The sequence below is a fragment of the Schistocerca cancellata genome, chromosome 4 (genome assembly GCF_023864275.1).
Source record: "Schistocerca cancellata isolate TAMUIC-IGC-003103 chromosome 4, iqSchCanc2.1, whole genome shotgun sequence".
Classification (NCBI taxonomy): Eukaryota; Metazoa; Arthropoda; class Insecta; order Orthoptera; family Acrididae; genus Schistocerca; species Schistocerca cancellata.
Window position 1 is genome coordinate 781,521,242 of NC_064629.1, and position 21,336 is coordinate 781,542,577.

The 21,336-nt window shown below is 44.1% G+C and overlaps 1 protein-coding gene across 1 annotated transcript in view; it reads right to left on the reverse strand.

The window, feature by feature from the left end:
• The window catches only part of LOC126184429 (uncharacterized), a 417,753-nt gene extending 396,884 nt beyond the window's left edge, over nt 1–20,869 (reverse strand). Inside the window, exon 1 of the mRNA XM_049926819.1 lies at nt 20,704–20,869. Within this exon, the coding sequence (XP_049782776.1) occupies nt 20,704–20,869 (166 nt within the window). The remainder of the gene's footprint in view (nt 1–20,703) is intronic.
• Nucleotides 20,870–21,336: the final 467 nt, after the last annotated feature.

Consider the following 21,336-nt stretch of genomic DNA (forward strand, 5'->3'; position numbering starts at 1 on the left):
TTCTGTTCTCAAATTTGTTAACAACCTTGGCAGAATAACTGTTCTTACGGTCGACATTGGTTCCACAGAAGATGCTATTAGGTCGTGCTATGAACGAATTCCATATGGAATCATTGCTCATAGATTATTTATGAAAATCGATTCTGTATTACGGTGGATAACAGTTTAGCATGTCAGTGATTCTTGCAACTGTATGGAAAGTAATGGCTACCCCGTCACATCATAGAGGCGGGGAATGGGACAAATTCTGTAGCATTTCTGTCCAGACTAACCTCTTGACGTGTAGCATTGACGATCTTCAGTTAAGTAGGTATCGCTCATTCGTATACCATGTTCACATAACGTTGTCACACAAAAGCTTTGTAAAGGCGGAACAGACGTCACAAAATCCGTGACAAAGGCTTTTTAAAATATTCAGTGCCTTCAGGGACCCTGTCTTCTGATGATCTGGGTATGGTGATCACGATTGCTTCGAAACATATAAAAGCACTCACCCATTTTCAGAATGATATTCCCATTTTGTACGGAAATTAAAAAAATGGTTCAAATGGCTCTGAGCGCTACGACTGTTCTGGAAGGATTTTGTTTAATAAGCCTCCAAGGCGCCACAGCGCTTGTATTTTGTTTGGTCGTGGTCTGAAACATTATCAAGTGTCTCAAAGTGTGCCGAATCAGACGTAACTGATGTTATGTTTCTGATGTCTGATAATTTGGTTGACTCCTTACGACGACTACATTGCTGTTTGTGTGGATAGCTTAATTTTTCAACTCTGTTCAAACCAGGACAATTGTGACGGGTTGTCATATGTTCGCATTTAGAACCGTTCAGTTATGCGCATGGAAATAAAATGAAAAAGAAACTTTACTCCAGTTGATAAAAGCCCGAGTAGTGGAGAACTGCAATCATATAAACACCAACATCTTTGACTCATTACGCATTATGATGTATTAACGTGACTGTTTACAACTACATTCATATTCAGAAAAAAATACGTGGAACGACTAGAGATAGGACGTTCATATTCACAGGACGTGTACATTGGCACGTTCTTCAGAAATGATCAGCGTTTGACCCACGTCGGCCTGTGGGTTCAAGGTCAACATCGATATCGCGGCGCAACACCACCAACAGGTAAAATGTGGCTGCAGCTCTCGTTGTCGGCATAAAGTGAAGGTAATGGATCAGTGTGATTTGAGCATATGTGCACCATGCCTTCCCGACCCGTACTGTCAAATCAGTGACCTTGAAAGAGGGCGCATTATTGGCATGAGAGAATGTAATGCATCCATCTTGGAAATTGCTGCTCGCGTGGGACGAAGTTTTTCGGTAGTGCAACGGGTGTATGGAGAATGGTTCAAGCAAGGCCGTAGCACACGACGAGATGGGTCAGGTCGCACCACCCAGACCCCCCAAGAAGATCGACATCTCATCAGAATGGCATTGCATGGACAGATCTGCATCCTCCTCGGCTCTGGTGCAGCACAGGAACCGTGTAACACATCGTACACTAGCAGGGGTGACATTCCGTCGCCGTTTATTACTTCATGGACTAGGTGCGCATCGTCCACTTCTCCACTCACCTTTGATGAATGTGCAGAAACATGCTATAAGGCAGTGGTGTATGGAACTATGTTACTGGGAACAGGAACGGCATCAGACAGTGCTTTTGGACGAGTCCAGGTTCTGTTTGTTTGAAAATGATGGCCGCATTTTGGTTCGTCGCAGACAGCGGGAGCGGCATCAGAGTGACTGCATTCGCACACGACATACAGCGCAAACTCAAGGCCTTATGTTGTGGGGTGCTATTGGGTACAACCACAAATTTCGTACTGTAACAACAACGACGTTGTACTATTGTTCATATAAATAATATTTTCTTTTCCCATTTGATTTTTCGTTAAACTTGAGTAATTGATGTTCTGATTTCATTTCTTTTTGTTTCATGTCATTGTGTTAAGAAAACTGTAAACAAGTTTCAATGTGAATATTATTCGTACTGTAACAACAACGACGTTTCCAGAATGAGATTTTCACTCTGCAGCGGAGTGTGCGCTGATATGAAACTTCCTGGCAGATTAAAACTGTGTGCCCGACCGAGACTCGAACTCGGGACCTTTGCCTTTCGCGGGCAAGTGCTATTGTACATATAAATAATATTTTCTTTTTCCATTTGATTTTTCGTTAAACTTGAGTAATTGATGTTCTGATTCCATTTCTTTTTGTTTCATGTCATTGTGTTAAGAGAACTGTAAACAAGTTTCAATGTGAATATTAATGTTTATGTCAAATGTCAAGCAATATTGTAATAGAATTGAAATGTAACAAATGTTAAAACTGTTGTAAGATGTTTAAAATTGTAACTGTGCGTCTGGTCCATACGTAGGCAATGTGTTAGGATATGTAGAATGCAAAACCTCGGGTGAATACCCTGTCTGTAAGGGAGCGGTAAAAGGTGGATGGCAGGCGAGCGCGGGAAAATGCACGCGGGCGTTGTACGGCACAACGGGCTCAGCAGTAGTAGTTGGAATTTGGCATTGGTCTGAGCAACACCTTCTGGAGCGAGGAGGCTCTCCTGGAAGACGTAGTTTCACTGAGCCTCGGATATGCTGTTCCAACGCCCACACAGCATGGCAATATTCCATAGGCACTAAATGGAAAAGTATTGCGACGCCAAGAAGAATGAAAGTGCCGATACGTCAAGAGCCATAGCTGTAGTTGTATGTGTGTTCTGTGCCTCGCCATCTCGCCGCTCGCCAACCGCCGCATCGATACAAGCAGGTTGAAACTTTTAGTACTGTATGCGTATGGACCATAGAGTGAACTGTTCAATAATATCCTAAATTTTACCAGAACTTTTCCCTCATTTAATTATCCTCACAAACAACCTAGGCAGGGTCCTTTCCAAATGTTGTGCAATCCGAGTGTCCCGAAATGAAAAATTAAATTTTTTGTTAATAATAGTTACTTACAGACCTAGTTATGTTAGAATGGTGTTTAAAGAACTGTTTTATTAACGAATCAGTAAATGAATAAGGAAGGTCTAACGAAGTTGAAAGATAACTTTAATATTGATATAGTAATGAAGTTTAATTATTTCGAGACAGATATAAAGGTATTTAAATGAGAAGTAAATAAGATAAAAAGAGTAGTAACTCATATACTGGAAATCTTGAACGCATGATAATTTCAGCAATCAATTTTTTTGATATAGTGATCATAACAGTTTCAGGGTCCCCCACCTCCTTTTTATTCATTTGAATTCTGAAGTGTTCTAAATTGATTTGACCAGCAAAACGTAAAATCGATATAAAAACCAAAATTTATCAGTGTTTTATCTTTATCAAAATTGAGATTTTGTGTGTGGCACGAAAGCGATATTTCTAGGGTAACCTATGCCCGATTTTAATCAGATTAATAGACAGTATAAAGTTTTGTAGTATACATTATAGTGTAGTGTTATGTATTCATGGTTTTTTCCATATCAGTACAGAACGTGAAACTATCAGTTCAATAGATTTTCTGGTTCTAAAATTCTGCTATATTATGCAGTGTTACTACGCGTTGTTTCGCATGAATATATACCTACTTGTATAGGGAAGAAACTCAGTTAATGCCTAATTAGGCTGACTGCCGTATTATTATCAAATTGGTAGCATCTTCAGTGTTGCTTTTGGTCCATCTTGACGTGTAATTGCATTTTGGACATACTTGACGGATCATTGTTATTACAGAGTGGGTGTAAGTCTGATTTGCATCCATTCAGGTACACGCGGTCGATATCTATACGAAAATCCTTTCTCATAAGGTGAAGCCCGCTCACTTACCATATTACAGGCTTTAATGAGTATTGTGTGCCCCAAGCGCACGTTACAGTACGTGTCCAGGGCACTGTGACCAGTGCGACCCACGTGAACGACAACCTGCGACCTTTAGCCATACCCTTTCTGTGCAACAACCCAGACAACATTTTTCAACAAGACAATGCACGACCACATGTTGCTGCACAAACAGGTGCCTTCTTGCTGTATGGCATGCCAGATCATCAGATTTGTAGCCAAATGGTTCAAATGGCTCTGAGCAATATGGGACTTAACTTCTGAGGTCATCAGTCCCCTAGACTTAGAATTACTTAAACCTAACTAACCTAAGGACATCACACACATCCATGCCCAAGGCAGGATTCGAACCGGCGACCGTAGCGGTCGCGCGGTTCCGGACTGAAGCGGCTAGAACCGCTCGGCCACACCGGCCGGCTACTTGTAGCCAATCGAAAATGTATGGGATTAGGTGAAATGACGGGTGCTGCGCTGTGACACAATGCCAACCACCACAGATTAACTTTGCAACCAGGTGAATGCAGCATGGATGGCTATACTACAGAATGGCATTCGCCTAAAATGTTATTAGGACCCATGGCAGACCCTGTGCCTACTAGGCAACAGGACACATGCTTAACCTTGGTGATTGAAAAAAATGGTTCAAATGGTTCTGAGCACTATGCGACTTAACTTCTGAGGTCATCAGTCGCCTAGAACTTAGAACTAATTAAACCTAGCTAACCTAAGGACATCACACACATTCATGCCCGAGGCAGGATTCGAACCTGCGACCGTAGCGTTGGTGATTGAAATACTAATCGTTATGTACATGTCCTGGAAATATGAATGTCCTATCTCTAGTCGTTCAACGTATTCTGTGTTTTTTTCTGAATAGAGTGTATTAATGAATTCAGCTATGGAAAGGCTACATATTTGAATCTACGACCTGCGGTCTAGGTATACAATAATGAATTTCCACCTTTTCATAAAAAACTATTGCAATTCAAGGCCAATATGTCTGCTTAACACTACAGCAGTTGGTTGCTTTCATGTGTTTTCCAAAACTAGACTAGAATTAACTGTAAGAGGCTGACGCTGACACAAAAATGAAGTGTTGGGTTAGGCATTGTGAGACAAAAACACCGGTGACGCACGAATCTATGTTTCTCGTTATGTAACATGACTGCTCGGTGTGGCTGCAACGTAAATAAAGAAAAAGCTTCGATTTCCAATTGGTGAGACGTCATTCATAATAAAACTGGCTGCTTTCTGCGCTGTTGACGTGTAAGTGGCAGTGTTTCACGACGAGTCGGAAAAATGCATTGAGTCGAAGGCAGACGGCCGCCCCTCTATGATTTCTTTACGTGTTCTCGCTTCCTGGCAAGCAGGTTCTCACGTAACAGAATCTTGTTTCGAAGGTATTGCGACTGCTGCTAACGTTTCGTATCTGCCTGTCGCTATTTCCAGTATTTTGTCTTCATCATTAGTCTCTTGTTACGTAGTATTCTTTGCAGAAACACACTGTAGATGATTTTGACATTATTCTGCCACAACAAAAGTATAAGCCTAAGCAATAATTAGGGGTTTTAGTGTGTCTGTCTGCATGGCAAATTGTTTTCAAGTTGATTTTATTTTGTTCATTTAATAGATACCATAACCTTCACTATAAACTACATTTGTATACGAATAACTTAAAAATGTCAGCAGATGTAGTCGACACATTGCACGAAACACGACTTAGTTGCGCAGAGACAAAAAGAGTGTTTTGGAACAGTCATGCAAGGAAGTCATGTATAGGGGGAATCATATCTATATGATCAACGAGGTTAGTTTTAGAGTATCATCTGTTGATATTATCCAGTTATTCATACACAAATGTAGCTTATAATGGAAGCCATGGTATCTAGTAAATGAACAAAATGAAGTTAACTTGAAAGCAGTTTGCAGTGCGGCTAGACAAAATAAGCCCTCAAATATTTCATTACACTCACTGTACAGAGCCCAAATGACCTATGTGATAATAGTCTGTCCAGCATTTCGCCGGCCGGAGTGACCGAGCGGTTCTAGGCGCTACAGTCTGGAACCGCGCGACCGCTACGGTCGCAGGTTCGAATCCTGCCTCGGGCATGGATGTGTGTGATGTCCTTAGGTTAGTTAGGTTTAAGTAGTTCTAAGTTCTAGGGGACTGATGACCTCAGAAGTTAGGTCCCATAGTGCTCAGAGCCATTTGACCCATTTTTGTCCAGCTTTTCTTGTTCTGTGAATAATTGTGTGCGAGTTTGATCTTATTATATCACCTCATAGATACACACGTGTTGTGTTTGTTATAATTTTTTCGTGTTAAGCCTGCATTTACATCTTTCCATTGTTACAATCATCCTCTTAACACACGAGAAGGTATTACGAATCGGACAATAATAAAAGAGAAATAGTAAAGCCGATTACAAGTTCAAGATACTTCGTCACAACTCTGCAGCGTAGCGTCCGATGACATACAGGTCCACTTACTAGTACTATATACCAGAAAACTGATGGATTAGACTTGGAATATTCTGAGACAACGCAAATGCAGCCTCAGAAGGAGTTTATTGTAGCGTCTCCTTTGATTTGCTTATTATGTATATCTGATATCACACCTCATTTGGACTTGCTAGGATTTGGGAGTGATTGTTGTACTTGGAGGACAGTGTACCTAGGAAGACATGAGGTTTCATGACCGGTGTTTCACTTTAGTGACTGATTCTTCACGTTAATGAACGCACACTAGAAACCGCCATAGGCAGTTTCTTGCATTTTCTACTGTTTTGTTGTTGATGAGATTTGAAAATGCACTGAGATTCTTTATTGTCTAGACAATATTCCGTGTCTTGAAGATGGAAATTTGTGTTGGTTGCCAATAGCTTCTGTTTCGAAATGTTTTTAACTTGTAATTGGTTTTTAATAATACTACTTCTTCATTTAATTCCGGTTACTGATTATTGATGTGTATAACAGTGATAATGGAATGTAACCTTGGAACCTGGGTACATGACAGATTACGTTGCAACCTAGCACCCACCAAAATTCTGTTCACAACACTAATGCTGTTCCTAATAGTATAACTCTGTCGTACGTAAGCACACATTTTCATATATGTTGTTAATAACAGCCGCTCGTACCGTTGCAAATGACATTCTATATGCCAAAAAAAAAAAAAAACCGGCAACAAACGTAGAAAATGTGCCGACAAAACGACAACAAAAATGGACACCATGCAATGACTCAAATGTAAAAAGGTACTTCAAAACTAGTCATACCCTACGGTATCTGGAAGCAAACAGTGCGCCTGTAATACCGTTTTTGTAGTATTTTGTAACGATGCCAACTTTGCATGTTTTAGAATAAAGAAGCCCACTGATGATGGCGAAATTTTCGCTGAAACTACTTTGGGGAAGAAATTAAACAAAAATGTTTTGCGTAGGTAAAACAAAGCTTACGAAAGTCTGCAGCCGAGATTCAGAAGCAGTACTTCTTTTGGAATATGGTCATCTCGAACCTAACTATCCTGTAAGTAATTACTCTAGAACAGCGATTACAAGAATTTGACGAGATGAGAAGAAGTATAGAAGCACAGTGAAACTTCTTCCAGCAGCCACAACCATCTCTCCAACTGACACCTATCATCACTCGACTGAACAATTCTCTATAACTGCTCGTATACTGAGCAGAGCGTTAATAGGGTGAGATACTATAGAGCATGCCTTAACGTCACCGATGTCAGAGAGGGGCGAAGTTTCTGTCTCAGAGAGAAATAAATACAGGAAACGGAGTCTTCAGTGCGAAACAATGATCCTCAAATTACTTACCCTACTAGTACCGAGAGTGTTATTAAATCTGGAATACGTTTTTCGAACTTGGCATATTTTCTATGTAAGGCTGAAGTTTTAAGTGCGACCGTTTGTCTCCAGCGTAAGGCGGTTGTGCTGAGTGCGAGTCGGTTTTCGCGCTACGTCAGCATCAGCCGAGGAGCAACAGGCAACGGACTACGCTACGTTGGCAGTGCTACTACCAACTGGCCTGCTGATGCAGAGCGCTGCTGTTTCTCGCGCCTCAACACAACATCGTAGGTAAGAGCAACTTTCATTACGCGTAAAGACGCAGGAAGACCCGTTATTGTATCATTACAAGATTGTGGAACAGTCAGTGGAAGCCGTCAAATACACATCTACATCTACATCTACATCTATACTCCGCAAGCCACCTGACGGTGTGTGGCGGAGGGTACCTTGAGTACCTGTATTGGTTCTCTCTTCTATTCCAGTACCATATTGTTCGCGGAAAGGAAGATTGTCAGTATGCCTCTGTGTAGGCTCTAATCTCTCTGATTTTATCCTCATGGTCTCTTCGCGAGATATACGTAGGAGGGAGCAATATACTGCTTGACTCCTCAGTGAAGGTATGTTCTCGAAACTTCAACAAAAGCCCGTACCGAGCTACTGAGCGTCTCTCTTGCAGAGTCTTCCACTGGAGTCTATCTTTCATCTCCGTAACGCTTTCGCGATTACTAAATGATCCTGTAACGAAGCGCGATGCTCTCCGTTGGATCTTCTCTATCTCTTCTATCAACCATATCTGGTATGGATCCCACACCGGTGAGCAGTATTCAAGCAGTGGGCGAACAACTGTACTGTAACCTACCTCCTTTGTTTTCGGACTGCATTTCCTTAGGATTCTTGCAATGAATCTCAGTCTGGCATCTGCTTTACCGACGATTAATTTTGTACGGTCATTCCATTTTAAATCACTCCTAATGCCTACTCCCAGATAATTTATGGAATTAACTGCTTCCAGTTGCTGACCTGCTATATTGTATCTAAATGATAAAGGATCTTTCTTTCTATATATTCGCAGCACATTACACTTGTCTATATTGAGATTCAATTGCCATTCCCTGCACCATGCGTCAATTCGCTGCAGATCCTCCTGCATTTCAGTACAGTTTTCCATTGTTACAACCTCTCGATATACTACAGCATCATCCGCAAAAAGCCTCAGTGAACTTCTGATGTTATCCACAAGGTCATTTATATATATTGTGAATAGCAACGGTCCTACGACACTCCCCTGCAGCACACCTGAAATCACTCTTACATGACGCACATGTGCATACAAACGACTACACGTGCAGAAAAACTGCTTGATTTATTCAAGAGAAAGATCTTTAAAAATTGAGAAAGTCAATAACGCGTTGGTCCACCTCTGGCCTTTATGTAAGCAGTTATTCGGCTTAGCCTTGATTGACAAAATAGTTGGATATCCTCCCGACGAATATTGTGCCGAGCTCTGTCCAATTGGCGCGTTAGATTGACAAAAAACCGAGCTAGTTGGCGGGAGCTGCCCATAGTGTTTCAAACGTTCTCAGTTGCGGAGAGATCCGGCGACCTTGTTGGTCAAGGCAGTGTTTGGCAAGCACGAAGACAAGCAGCAGGAACCCTCACCGTGTGCGGGCAGGCATTATCTTGCTAAAATGTAAGCCCAGGATAGCTTGCCATGAAGGGCAACAAAACGGGGCGTAGAATATTGTCGACGTACGGCTGTGCTGTAAGGGCGCCACGGATGACAACCAAAGGGGTCTGCTAAGAAAAAAAAATGGTGTCCCAGTACATCACTCATGGCTGTTGTGACGTGTGGCGCGCGATAGTCAGGTTGGTATCGTACCGCGATCCGGGCGTCTCGAGAGACGTCTTAGCTGGTCATAGAGTTTCATTTCAAAGCGGAACTCATCACTGGAGGCAACTCTACTTCAGTCAATAAGATTCCAACGAAGACGAGACGTCCCGGACAGTGGTGGGATACCAATCTGACACTCCACCAGGAGTGATGGTCTGGGATGCTATTTCCTTTCATGGCAGAACCCCATTTGGTTGTCATCCACGGCACTCTTACAGCGCTGCGGTTCGTCGACGATATTATACATCTCGTTTTGTTGCTCTTCATGGCAAGCTATCCTTGGTTTACGTTTCAGCAAGATAATGTCCGTCCGCACACGGCGAGAGTTTTCCAAACACTACTTTAGCCAACAAGGTCGCAGGATCTCGTCGTAATCGAGAACATTTGCAGCATTACGGGCAGGGCCCTCCAATTTTTTTTTTAACGATCTAACGTGCCAATTGTACAGAATTTGGCACGATAGCCTTCAGCAGGACATCCAACTACTCTATCGATCAATGTCGAGCCGAATAGCTGCTTGCATAAGGGCCAGCGATAGACCAAAGCTTACTGATTTGCTCAATCTGTGAACTTCTTTCTTTGAATAAATAATCCAATTTTTCTGAAATTGTGATCATTTGTTTGTGTGTACATGTACATCATATGTACCTATTGGCATCGGATTTGGTCAATTCCTTCGTGGAGAATGTTTTTGTTTTGTTTTACAGTGTACATTAAGTATCTGGAAGTATGGGTAGGGAGCTATTTGAAGTGGTTCAAAAATGGTTCAAATGGCTCTGAGCACTATGGGACTTAACATCTTAGGTCATCAGTCCCCTAGAACTTAGAACTACTTAAACCTAACTAACCTAAGGACATCACACACATCCATGCCCGAGGCAGGGTTCGAACCTGCGACCGTAGCAGTCCCGCGGATTCGGACTGAAGCGCCCAGAACCGCACGGCCACCGCGGCCGGCATTTGAAGTGGAAAACCACAGGAAACTAATCGTATCAAAGGCAGATATCAGACTGAGATCCTAAGCAAGATCCTAAGCAAGAGGCCGGCCGGAGTGGCCGAGCGGTTCTAGGCGCTACACTCTGGAACCGCGCGACCGCTACGGTCGCAGGTTCGAATCCTGCCTCGGCATGGATGTGTGTGATGTCCTTAGGTTAGTCAGGTTTAAGTAGTTCTAAGTTCTAGGGGATTGATGACCTCAGAAGTTAAGTCCCATAGTGCTCAGAGCCATTTGAACCATTTGCACTTAAGCAAGAGTAGTCCAACCATGAAGGAAGTACCTTACAAAATCCTGGTTCGAACGATATTTATGTACTGTTCATGAGTGTGGGATCCTTACCAGATAGGACTGATAGAGTAAATTGAGAAGATCCAAAGAAGAGCTGCGGGTTTCGTGACATATTCGTTTGGTAAGTGCTAAAGCATCCTGAACATGCTTACCCAACTCTAGCGGCAGGTGCTACAACGGAACAGAGGCCTTCTACATCACAACCTGGTTTACTGATAAAATTGTGAGTGTATACTTTCCTATAAGAATTAACCAACGTGCTGGTTCCTACTTGATATATTTCGCGGAAAGACCATAAAGGCAACATTACAGAGTTTCGATCTCACTCGGAGGCTTATCAACCATCATTCTTCCCACTCACCAACAAGAACGTTGAACAGAAAACAGAAATAACTAATGAACGAATGAACGTACAACAGTGTTATGATAACCAAATCGTTTACTGAAACTGAATCATCATAGGCACAATGACACAGATAAGAGCAAGTAAATTAACAGGGGAATGGAAGAAGAACGTATCACTTTTTGACTATAGCGTAGGTGATCTTTATTGGTCGGTTGCAATAACAACAAACGTAAAAGTCTAGAGAAAATTCTCTAGAAACGGATAAAATGTGTGCACGTCCAGAGCTAAAGATGACGCCCTGTTCCGCAAACCAAACGCAGAACGCTTTTCTTTAAAGTTAAGAAAAAATGCAGATGTGAAGATGGTATCAAAAATTAATGACCTACACGAACACAACAAAACAGAATTTATACGTAAATAAAAGTAACCACACTAATAATGTAGTCATCTTGGAAACTACATCACAAATTGATGTGGAGCACATAATGAGACACAAAATGCCGCAAGAGAGAATGAAATGCGAATTGCCTAAGAAAATGAAATCATTGATTATAACGAACAAAACCGAATTCTTGGCGACCCTTGGCGTAGCAGGTCGATTTACTTACCAACAGTCATTGAGATTTTTCTTACATTGAACCGAGAATATTTAAAATGCGCATAACAATTATAAAGATAGAAGGAGCACTTTCAGGATGCAAAAAACCATGTTAGGCAGCTGAACAGCGAATTAGAAAAGACAGCCACATTTATTTTGACCTCCAGGTTTCCAGCGTTGCCTAAGAACGTAACAGCAGGATTCATTCACCTGAAAGCGGGACCGTATGTCCCTAGCCCCATGCGCTGCTGTTAGTGTCAGCACTACGGACTCACCACCACGGTCACGTAGTGGACGAGCTACTAGCAAAAGTGGTCAAGCAGCACACAAAGATGGCAACAATTCTCCAGCTATTCTGTTCTGTGTGGAATGCAAAGGTAGCCGTGCTGTCTGGAGCCGTAACTACCAAGTATGTTGCAAAATAACTTATCGGAAAAGGGGATTTCTCAGCGCAGACTCTGCCATCGGATGCTGCCACAAACACCTGCACATGCAATTGCTCTGGCAATGATGGAGTTACCTTAAAGGTAGTATTTCCCGCACGCTATCAGCGAAGGACACAACAAACGAGTTTCTTAAGCTACAACTTCGTACATACAAGTAGACAGAGCAAATTTGAGTAGTGTGTCTAGAATCACGAAGCCATCTGCCTCTCCATACAACGATAAGGCTTCTTAAACGGGCCTAGACCTATGCGAAATATCGCAAAGCAATCAGACCACGCTGCATTCGTCTTGTAAATCTGATGCAGAGCATACTACAGACAATATGGACAATGAACTGCGTCTGAGGGAACCAAAGAGTCCCTCCTACAAAACCTTCTGTTGCAACATCCACGCGTCGACAGAAAGGGATTCTGTTTTACAACGGAACGTAAATAGTTGGAGGAAGTCAGGATCCTAGCTCAGGGTGGACCTTAGAGTTGTAAGAAACAGATTTTAAATTACCTGACACCCCTGTGTTAAATGGTGACGACCTAAGGGGGAAAAGAGTTACAGGAGGAGTAGCCATCTCCATACGTGCAACATACCACTCCATGCCTCTCCCTGTCAACTCCAGCCTCCAAGCACTTTCTATTGCAGCGGATGTGCAAAATGCTACTGTACGTTCCTTCTACCTGCCGCCCTCCCCCCCCCCCCTTTCCAAACTTCCCCTGTGGCCCCTCTCATGAGACTCTTACCAACATTATCACACAACTCCTTGGCCTCTTCTTCTCTGTGGGAATTTTAATACACGTTACGTTCTATGGGGCTCTTTTATCACCTGCACTGGGGTCTTGTTGTTGAGGCACACTTGTTAGCAGATTTTTACCTTGTGAATATGGAAAAACTTAAATAATGTCCTCGGAGAAAAAAAAATCCGCAATCACTGGTTTTAAAACAGATTCATTATACGTCCTGATGGCATTATTTTTTCTAAATGACCAGTTTCGGGCCGACATACCCATCCTCAGATTTTAGTGTATCGGTTACAAGAGAAACTCGTCAACTATTAACAAGATTTGCATGTTAAGTTATATATTAAAGTTTTATTATGTGACATAGCACGTAAATCTATATTCCAACGAGAGCCCAATAATAAATTTGAGTGGGGACAGACCCTCTATTTTAGATGATGACAAGAGGAGTGTGTTGCGCGTTTTAAAATGATGTGAATTGTGCAGACTCCAACGTAAACTGTTATCCTGGAGGTTCTAGTGTTTTTCAGAGTGGATGGCGCAGCAATTTTTTTCTTTAACGAGACGCCACATGTATCCGCTATAGACTTTTAATATTTTCCTTTCTGAGCTATCTTTTGGAGAACATATGGCAAGCTTTTATTGTGTGTGGGGGTGGTGGTGGTGGTGGTGGTGTGTGTGTGTGTGTGTGTGTGTGTGTGTGTGTGTGTGTGTGTGTGTGTTTTACAATAGAAGTTTTAAGAAATGTTTTATCTCTTCTTATTCAATTTTTTGACAGTTCTACTCGTTTATTCGACCTCCGTCCCACCAACTTCAGTATGGATGCTAAAGTTTTATATGTACTGCACCCACGCAATTAAACGATCATTTTAGGAGTCACAGCAGCAGCATTACTTGGGTAATGTGTTAAAGAGTAAATAGTTACATTAGCAGGCAGTAGTAGATGATACTTACTATATGCATAATCATACTATAGAAAGTATGTGGGTTTATGTGGTCTGTTCCAGTAATAAGGGTAAGCTGAAATTCTGAAAGAATAAATAAGAAAACAACGATCTCCTGCCAGGCAGTGAAGTGAAAGACGCACCACGAAGGAATTATAAGAATGGGACGGAAATCGGTGGAAACGTCGTACATGTACACACGAAGGATTACAATTTCAGAAAAACGGATGATTTATTCAAGAGGACGAGCTTCACAAATTGAGCAAGTCAATAACGCCTTGGTCCACATCTAGCACTTATGCAAACAATTATTCGGCTTGGCACTGATTGATAAAGTTGCTCGATGTCTCCTGAGCGATATCGTCCAGATTCTGTCCGACTTGCGAGATAAAACGTCGAAGTCCCGAGATGGTTTGAGGGCCCTGATCATAATGGTTCAAATTTTCTCAATTTTGGAGAGATCCGGCGACCTTGCTGGCCAAGGTAGGGTATGACAAGCACGAAAACACGAAAACAAGCAGCAGAAACTCTTGCCGTGTGCGGGCGGGCATTATGTTGCTGAAATGTATGCCGAGCATGGCTTGCCATGCAGGGTAACAAAACGGGGCGTAGGATATCGTCGACGTGCCATTGTGCTGTAAGGGTCCTGCTATGAAGTGAAATGGCATTCCAGACCGTCACTACTGCATATCGGGTCGTATGATGGGCGACAGTCAGGTTGGTCTCCCACCGCTGTCCGCGGCATCTCCAGACACGTGTTCGCTGGCCATCAGGGCTCAGTTCGAAGCAGGACTCTTCATTGATTATTACTCCGGGACTAGACCTACATCTACATATATACTCCGCTAGCCACCAACCGGTGTGTGCCGGAGGGCAAAATTCGCGCCGAAGTCATATTCCCCCCCCCCCCCCCCATCTGTTCCATTCGCGGATCGTGCGAGGGAAAAACGACTGTCTGAACCCCTCAGTACGAGCTCTAATTTCCCTTATCTTTGAATGTTGACCATTGCGCGATTTGAAAGTTGGTGGTAATAATACATGCTCTACGTCCTAGGCGAAGATCAGATTTCGGAATTTAGTGAGCAGTCCCTTCCGTTTAGCGTGTCGTCTATCTGCAAGTGTGTCCCACTTCAGACTTTATATGAGATTTGTAACGCTCTCGCGATGGCTACAAGTAACAGCACGAATCTTTCCGCTCTTCTTTGGACCCTCTCAATCTCTTGAATGAGACCCAACTGGTAAGGGTCCCATACAGACGAACAATATCCGAAGACTGGACGAACTAACGTATTGTACGCAATTTCCTTTGTTCAAGGACTGCATCGCTTCATGATTCTACCAACAAGCCACAATCTAGAGTTCGCCTTGCCCGTTACTTGTGTAATCTGACAATTCCATTTGAGATCATTTCGAATAGTCACACCCAGATACTTGACGGATGTTACCGCTTCCAAAGACTGGGCATTTATTTTGTACTCGTACATTAATGGGGATTTTCGCCTTGTTACACACAGTAGGTTACACTTATTAATATTGAGAGGTAGCTGCCAGTCATTACTGCACGCATTTATTTTCTGAAAATCCTCATTCATTTGTTCACAACTTTCGTGTGATACTACTTTCCTGTGGACTACAGCATCATCGGCAAACAGTCTAATGCCGCTGTCAATACCATCATCCATATCGTTTATGTAAATCGTAAAAAGCAGCGGACCTGTTACGCTGTCCTGGGGCACACCTGAAGTCACGCCTGTTTCTGTTGAAGTCACCCCATTCAGGACGACATACTGCTCTCTGTCTGTCAGAAAACTTTCTATCCACTTGTATTCCACACGACTATTCAGAGTGTTTGACAATTCGTATAACAGACTTGTACGCTTTGTAGAGAGGACGTGGTAGATAACGTTCTGATAAGGAATCCATGTCCATAAACGTACCGTTTGGATGTAAAGTAAGTTGAAGATCGGATCACTTTCAAATTTTCCTCTTCGCGGTACGCACACAAAATGAGAAGAGGGCGCCGTTGTCAGCCGCTCTCGTAATTACGGATACACACACCATTTTCGTCGGACTACAACAACGACTGCATGAAACTGGTACTTTCGCAACTGGGAGAGGAAAGAATCTTGGAATTTGTGTGCCAATGACGCGTTTCCCATGGTAACCACTTTAGCTGTTTCCTTCAAGACACTTACGGCATAAAACAAGGACATCAAACAATGACACGAAGAGCAGTTCCATTTCATTTTGTGTCAAATACATTTCGTATCGATCCGAACAGCAATATATCACATGAATACTATGAGGAGGAGAAGTATTGATGCTCCAGAATAATTTAAAATGTTAGCAACAAAATTTGTGCACTATAATAAATCGGAATACAAAAGAAAGCCTGTTTCCGTGGTGTGCCCTACAGTAGGATTCTGGATTATGTATGTAATCACACTGGGCATCATCTAAAATACTGTAAAACGGAAAAAGGAACACTCTGGGATTGCAAGAAAATATAACAGAACGTGCTCTTCAGTTCGCAACAACTATACTACTGTTTTGAGACGTAGAACAACTTTCTATTGATGTGTTTATTCGTTATGTGTGACTTCAGAAAAGAACAGATTACAATGTCCTATGTCCTATTTGGACGGTATATGCAGCTAAAAGAATTTATCTCCTGACTTTTTCCTTGTGCTTCAGTCAAACGGATGAACGTAAAATCTCTCTGCAATAACGCATCTGTTGTTCAAATGGCTCTGAGCACTATGGGACTCAACTTCTGAGGTCATCAGTCCCCTAGAACTTAGAACTACTTAAACCTAACTAACCTAAGGACATCACACACATCCATGCCCAAGGCATGATTCGAACCTGCGACCGCAGCGGTCGCACGGTTCCAGACTGCAACGCCTAGACCCGCTCGGCCACTCCGGTCGGCCATCTGTTTTTCATTTTTCATAATATGGAAGTAGAGATATCCATCTTTACAGGCTTCAAATTTGCAATATTTTCACATATACAGGTAGGCATGTTATGTACATAATCTTTTCGCAGAGGATGGAGCTTGATACGGTACTTAATCTCAGATAGAAGTAAGGACTCGAAGTAAAGAAGTTAGGTCGAGTGGACATGGTTAAGAAGAGAGGTGGAAGGGCACATACCGTTAGAACTCCAGAAAAAATTAATGAAATAAGGCATTCATTTCAGCAGCCTGCAAAGGTATCTGCTCGAAGACACCATAGCGCTCTTCCGTTATCTGGTCGGAGTGTGCGTCGAACTTTGCAACAAAACATGCAGTTTCATCCGTACAAGATGGTCATTGTTGAACAATTGTTTGCACGTGATTACGACAGTTGTGTGACATCATGTGCAAATATCCTTGAAGATATGCCTGGAGATGTTGTGGTCCTTCGCAGCAATGAAACACACATTCACTGAAATATGTGGCTGGGCTCATTAATTTGTCAAAATGGAAAGATATTCTGTTATTGGTACCATTTACATGAATTTTGTGCAACATGTCAATATTGTATCGTAAATATGGGTGTTCAGAATTTACTACTGACGTGTTCGTTACGAGTGTAGCTTTGTGCAGACTTTTTTTCACTGCTACTGATTTTTATCTGCCGCGTAATCGATTAGTCGCTGCATTTGGCTGCAGCGGTTCAAAGTACTAAATTAGGAACGAGCAGCCCCCACAGTAAATTCACCGTTGTCCGAGTCTGCCGTATGGAGATGGGCCAGTTTATGCTTTATGTTCTAGCATTCTGTATCTTTTAAGCGTTTTTTAAAATAAATATAACTGAAATATGGAAATAGGAAAATACGGTGATTCATTTTCGAGAAGGCGTTCGTACTGGTGGAGATGGAGACAGGAGGAAGGTAATGGTGAAATCCGTTCCCGGCACCTAACACACTCCCCTTGTAAAGGAGAGTGGCAGTTGCTGTGTGTACAGTACCCATCAACGTATGGCTTACATCCACTTGTCTCCGTGGCTAAGGTCGTTAACGTATGCTTTTGTAGTGGAGCTCGACTTTGTTCGAACGTTGCTGGAAGAAGAAATTTTCACCTTCGGTATTTAGCCGACAAGGGGAGGAGAGGTCGTGGCGTCAAGTTATTGATCAACAGACCTTGCACCAATGTCGTACAGTAAAATCTAGACCCCTCCATAGCGTGTCGCGGAGTCAAGGCCTGTGGCTCTGTTAGTGATGATGGTCCGTCCGCCGGATGGGGACTATACGGTCGTCGCACTATTCGTGAAAAGTAGGTTACGTGCTGGCGGCAGGATTCACTCTCTTTCCTTCATCCATAAAACAAGACAAACACAACTTTACACTCTACAAGTACTGTCCGCACGATGCAGGATAAGCACGTGACATCTCATAACATGTTGGAGGAAGGCAATGGGAAACAATCTACACTAGGACTTTGTCACGGAAAGCAATGTAGAGTTCCTGTAACTAACACTTTGTCACGGAAAGCAATGTAGGGTTCCTGTAACTATTCCCTGTAGGCTATTCCTCAGTGCGAGGACAATAGAGATTTCGGATTTTACCACGAATAGTCGCGCAAAACTCGTATCTGTTGCCGTGGTCACTAACGCACGCCTTTGCAATGGTGCTTAACTCGTGGTTAAGCCGGTAAGAGACCTCGTGATTGTTACGGCGTAAAGTCAAGCTCAAAAAGATGGTTCAAATGGCTCTGAGCTCTATGGGACTCAACATCTTAGGTCATAAGTCCCCTAGAACTTAGAAATACTTAAACTTAACTAACCTAAAGACATCACACACACCCATGCCCGAGGCAGGATTCGAACCTGCGACCGTAGCAGCCTCGCGGTTCCGGACTGCAGCGCCAGAACCGCACGGCCACCGCGGCCGGCTAAAGTCAAGCGCTGGCACCCCAGTCGGAAACGAGAGAGCAGAGACGGTAGTGAAGAAGACGTCAGCCAATTGCACGGTGACCGACCCCTCTCCAGGACGACAAGGCGACGGCAGTGGCCTATATGCGAAGAGGACATAAGCGCGGCCCAGTTCTACGAGAAGCTTCAAGACCAGCGACCTGAATAGAAGTATCAGAGCTCATTACCCTGTTCATACATTCTATGTAGCACAAACTTGGTACTGACGAGATTTCTTATTTTATCTGTCGCCCTTTGCTTGCGACACATCTGCTTAACACAAAGTATTGTCAATTACTTTTCGTAATAAAACTTATTGATACGATTTGCTTGAATTGTTGTCTAACAATCTGAGAACGCAGGTTTCCCATACGCCTCATATTTGGCGACATAGGCAGGATTCCACTCAGTCTACAGGCCATAAGTGGCCCATCGGGACCATCCGACCGCCGTGTCATCCTCTGAGGAGGATGCGGATAGGAGGGGCGTGTGGTCAGCACACCGCTCTCCCGGTCGTTATGATGGTATTCTTGACCGAAGCCGCTACTATTCGGTCGAGTAGCTCCTCAATTGGCATCACGAGGCTGAGTGCACCCCGAAAAATGGCAACAGCAAGGCAGGATTCAACAGTGACAAAACACTTTCTCTGCGCCGACTGTTGTGGCCAAGCGGTTCTAGGCGCTACAGTCTGGAACAGCGCCACCGCTGCGGTCGCAGGTTCGAATCCTGCCTCGGGCATGGATGTGGGCGATGTCCTTAGGTTAGTTAGGTTTAAGTAGTTCTAAGTTCTAGGGGACTGATGACCTCAGCTTTTAAGTCCCATAGTGCTCAGAGCCATTTGCACCGACTTTCTCTGTCCGTATTTGGCCAGCAAAGGAAGGAGTGTTGTGGCGTAAGGTTCCTGATCACCAGTCTTTGTGCTAAAGTCTTGGATTAAATTCCAAGCCACTCACCAGTGTCTCGTAAATGAGATCATGTGGCACTGTTGATGCAGATCCGTCCGTCGAATTGGGACGTTAGGTTCGGTAGGCCCCCGTGTGGTATTCGAGAGGAGTAGGCTATGTACCGGCACAGGGATTCACCCTTTTTCTCGCCTTCATCCACAACAACGGAAACCCAACACTACACTTCAAAAATGGTTCAAATGGCTCTGAGCACTATGCGACTTAACTTCTTAGGTCATCAGTCGCGTAGAACTTAGAACTAATTAAACCTAACTAACCTAAGGACATCACACACATCCATGCCCGAGGCAGGATTCGAACCTGCGACCGTAGCGGTCGCTCGGCTCCAGACTGTAGCGCCTTGAACCGCACGGCCATGCCGGCCGGCGAACACTACACTGCACAGGCACTCATCTATCTCATCCACACGACACAGACACACTCGACACTTCGTAACAAGTCGGAGGAAGGCAATGGAAAACCAGCTCACGCAGAACGGCGATGCAGAATTCCTCCGTCAGCTCCCCTATACTCATTCCTCGAGTATAGCTCTGCTTTGATTTTGGTTCAAATGGCTCTGAGCACTATGGGACTTAACTGCCGAGGTCGTCACTCCCCTAGAAATTAGAACTACTTAAACCTAACTAACCTAAGGACATCACACACATCCATGCCCGAAGCAGGATTCGAACCTGCGACCGTAGCGGTCGCTCGGCCCCAGACTGTAGCGCCTACAACCGCTCGGCCACTCCGACCGGCTTTGATTTTGAGACGTGCGAAGTTTTCTTTGTAGGGCGGTACACCAGTGGCTCTCCTCCCCTTGCGGGCCAAATTCTGTCTACGGAAATTTATCGACACGTCACTAGAAACTATCATTCCAGCTCTAGTGCGATTTAGGGACGCCGAGACGCGAGCGGACTCGAGGTAATGTACTGCTAGAGCTGTGCAGGGGTCGACGAAGAGGAAGTGTGCCGAGGTAGGCGTACCTGCGGTGGGCGTCAGGAAGATGTGCGTGCGGTAGGCGTGCGTCTCCATGGCGGTGTACCCCGGCTCTCGGCTGCGCCGCACGCCCCGGCTCGAAGGCCCGAGGCGGCCGCCGTAGCCGCCGCCGTCCGAGTCGCCGTGGAAGTGCTTCCGGAACAGAATGTTCATCTTGCGCTTTTCACTGGCTCCGACGCGCGCTCTATTCCATCCTTACCGCACCGGCCTTTCTGTCACACCGGTGTCGAACACCTCCGTCTCGCCTACGATTTCTATTTTGCGGGCGGTCAGTGCTATAATCGCACCGTCTGTGTGTCACTCGAGCACTGAGAACTAGACGGACGACGTATTTGTCAACAACTAGACACTCGTAGGCAGCGGACGATTCGAAGCTCGCGGGCGACTATGTTGACAAGAAGAGGTCTGGCAACTGAAAGGGGGCGCTCGGGGTCTTGGCAGGCGGCCTGGCTGCACGGACGGCGAGTGCCAGAGGTTGCGGCTCCCCGCCACTGCCCTGTCCTTCAAGTCTCCTATTGTTCGGGGCCCGAGCCGGCGAGTCTGACGCAAACCCTTCAAACTCCTCGAACTGGCAAGTTTCGCTTCTGCCGGCGGAGTAGCGGCTTCGACCCGGCGCGGGC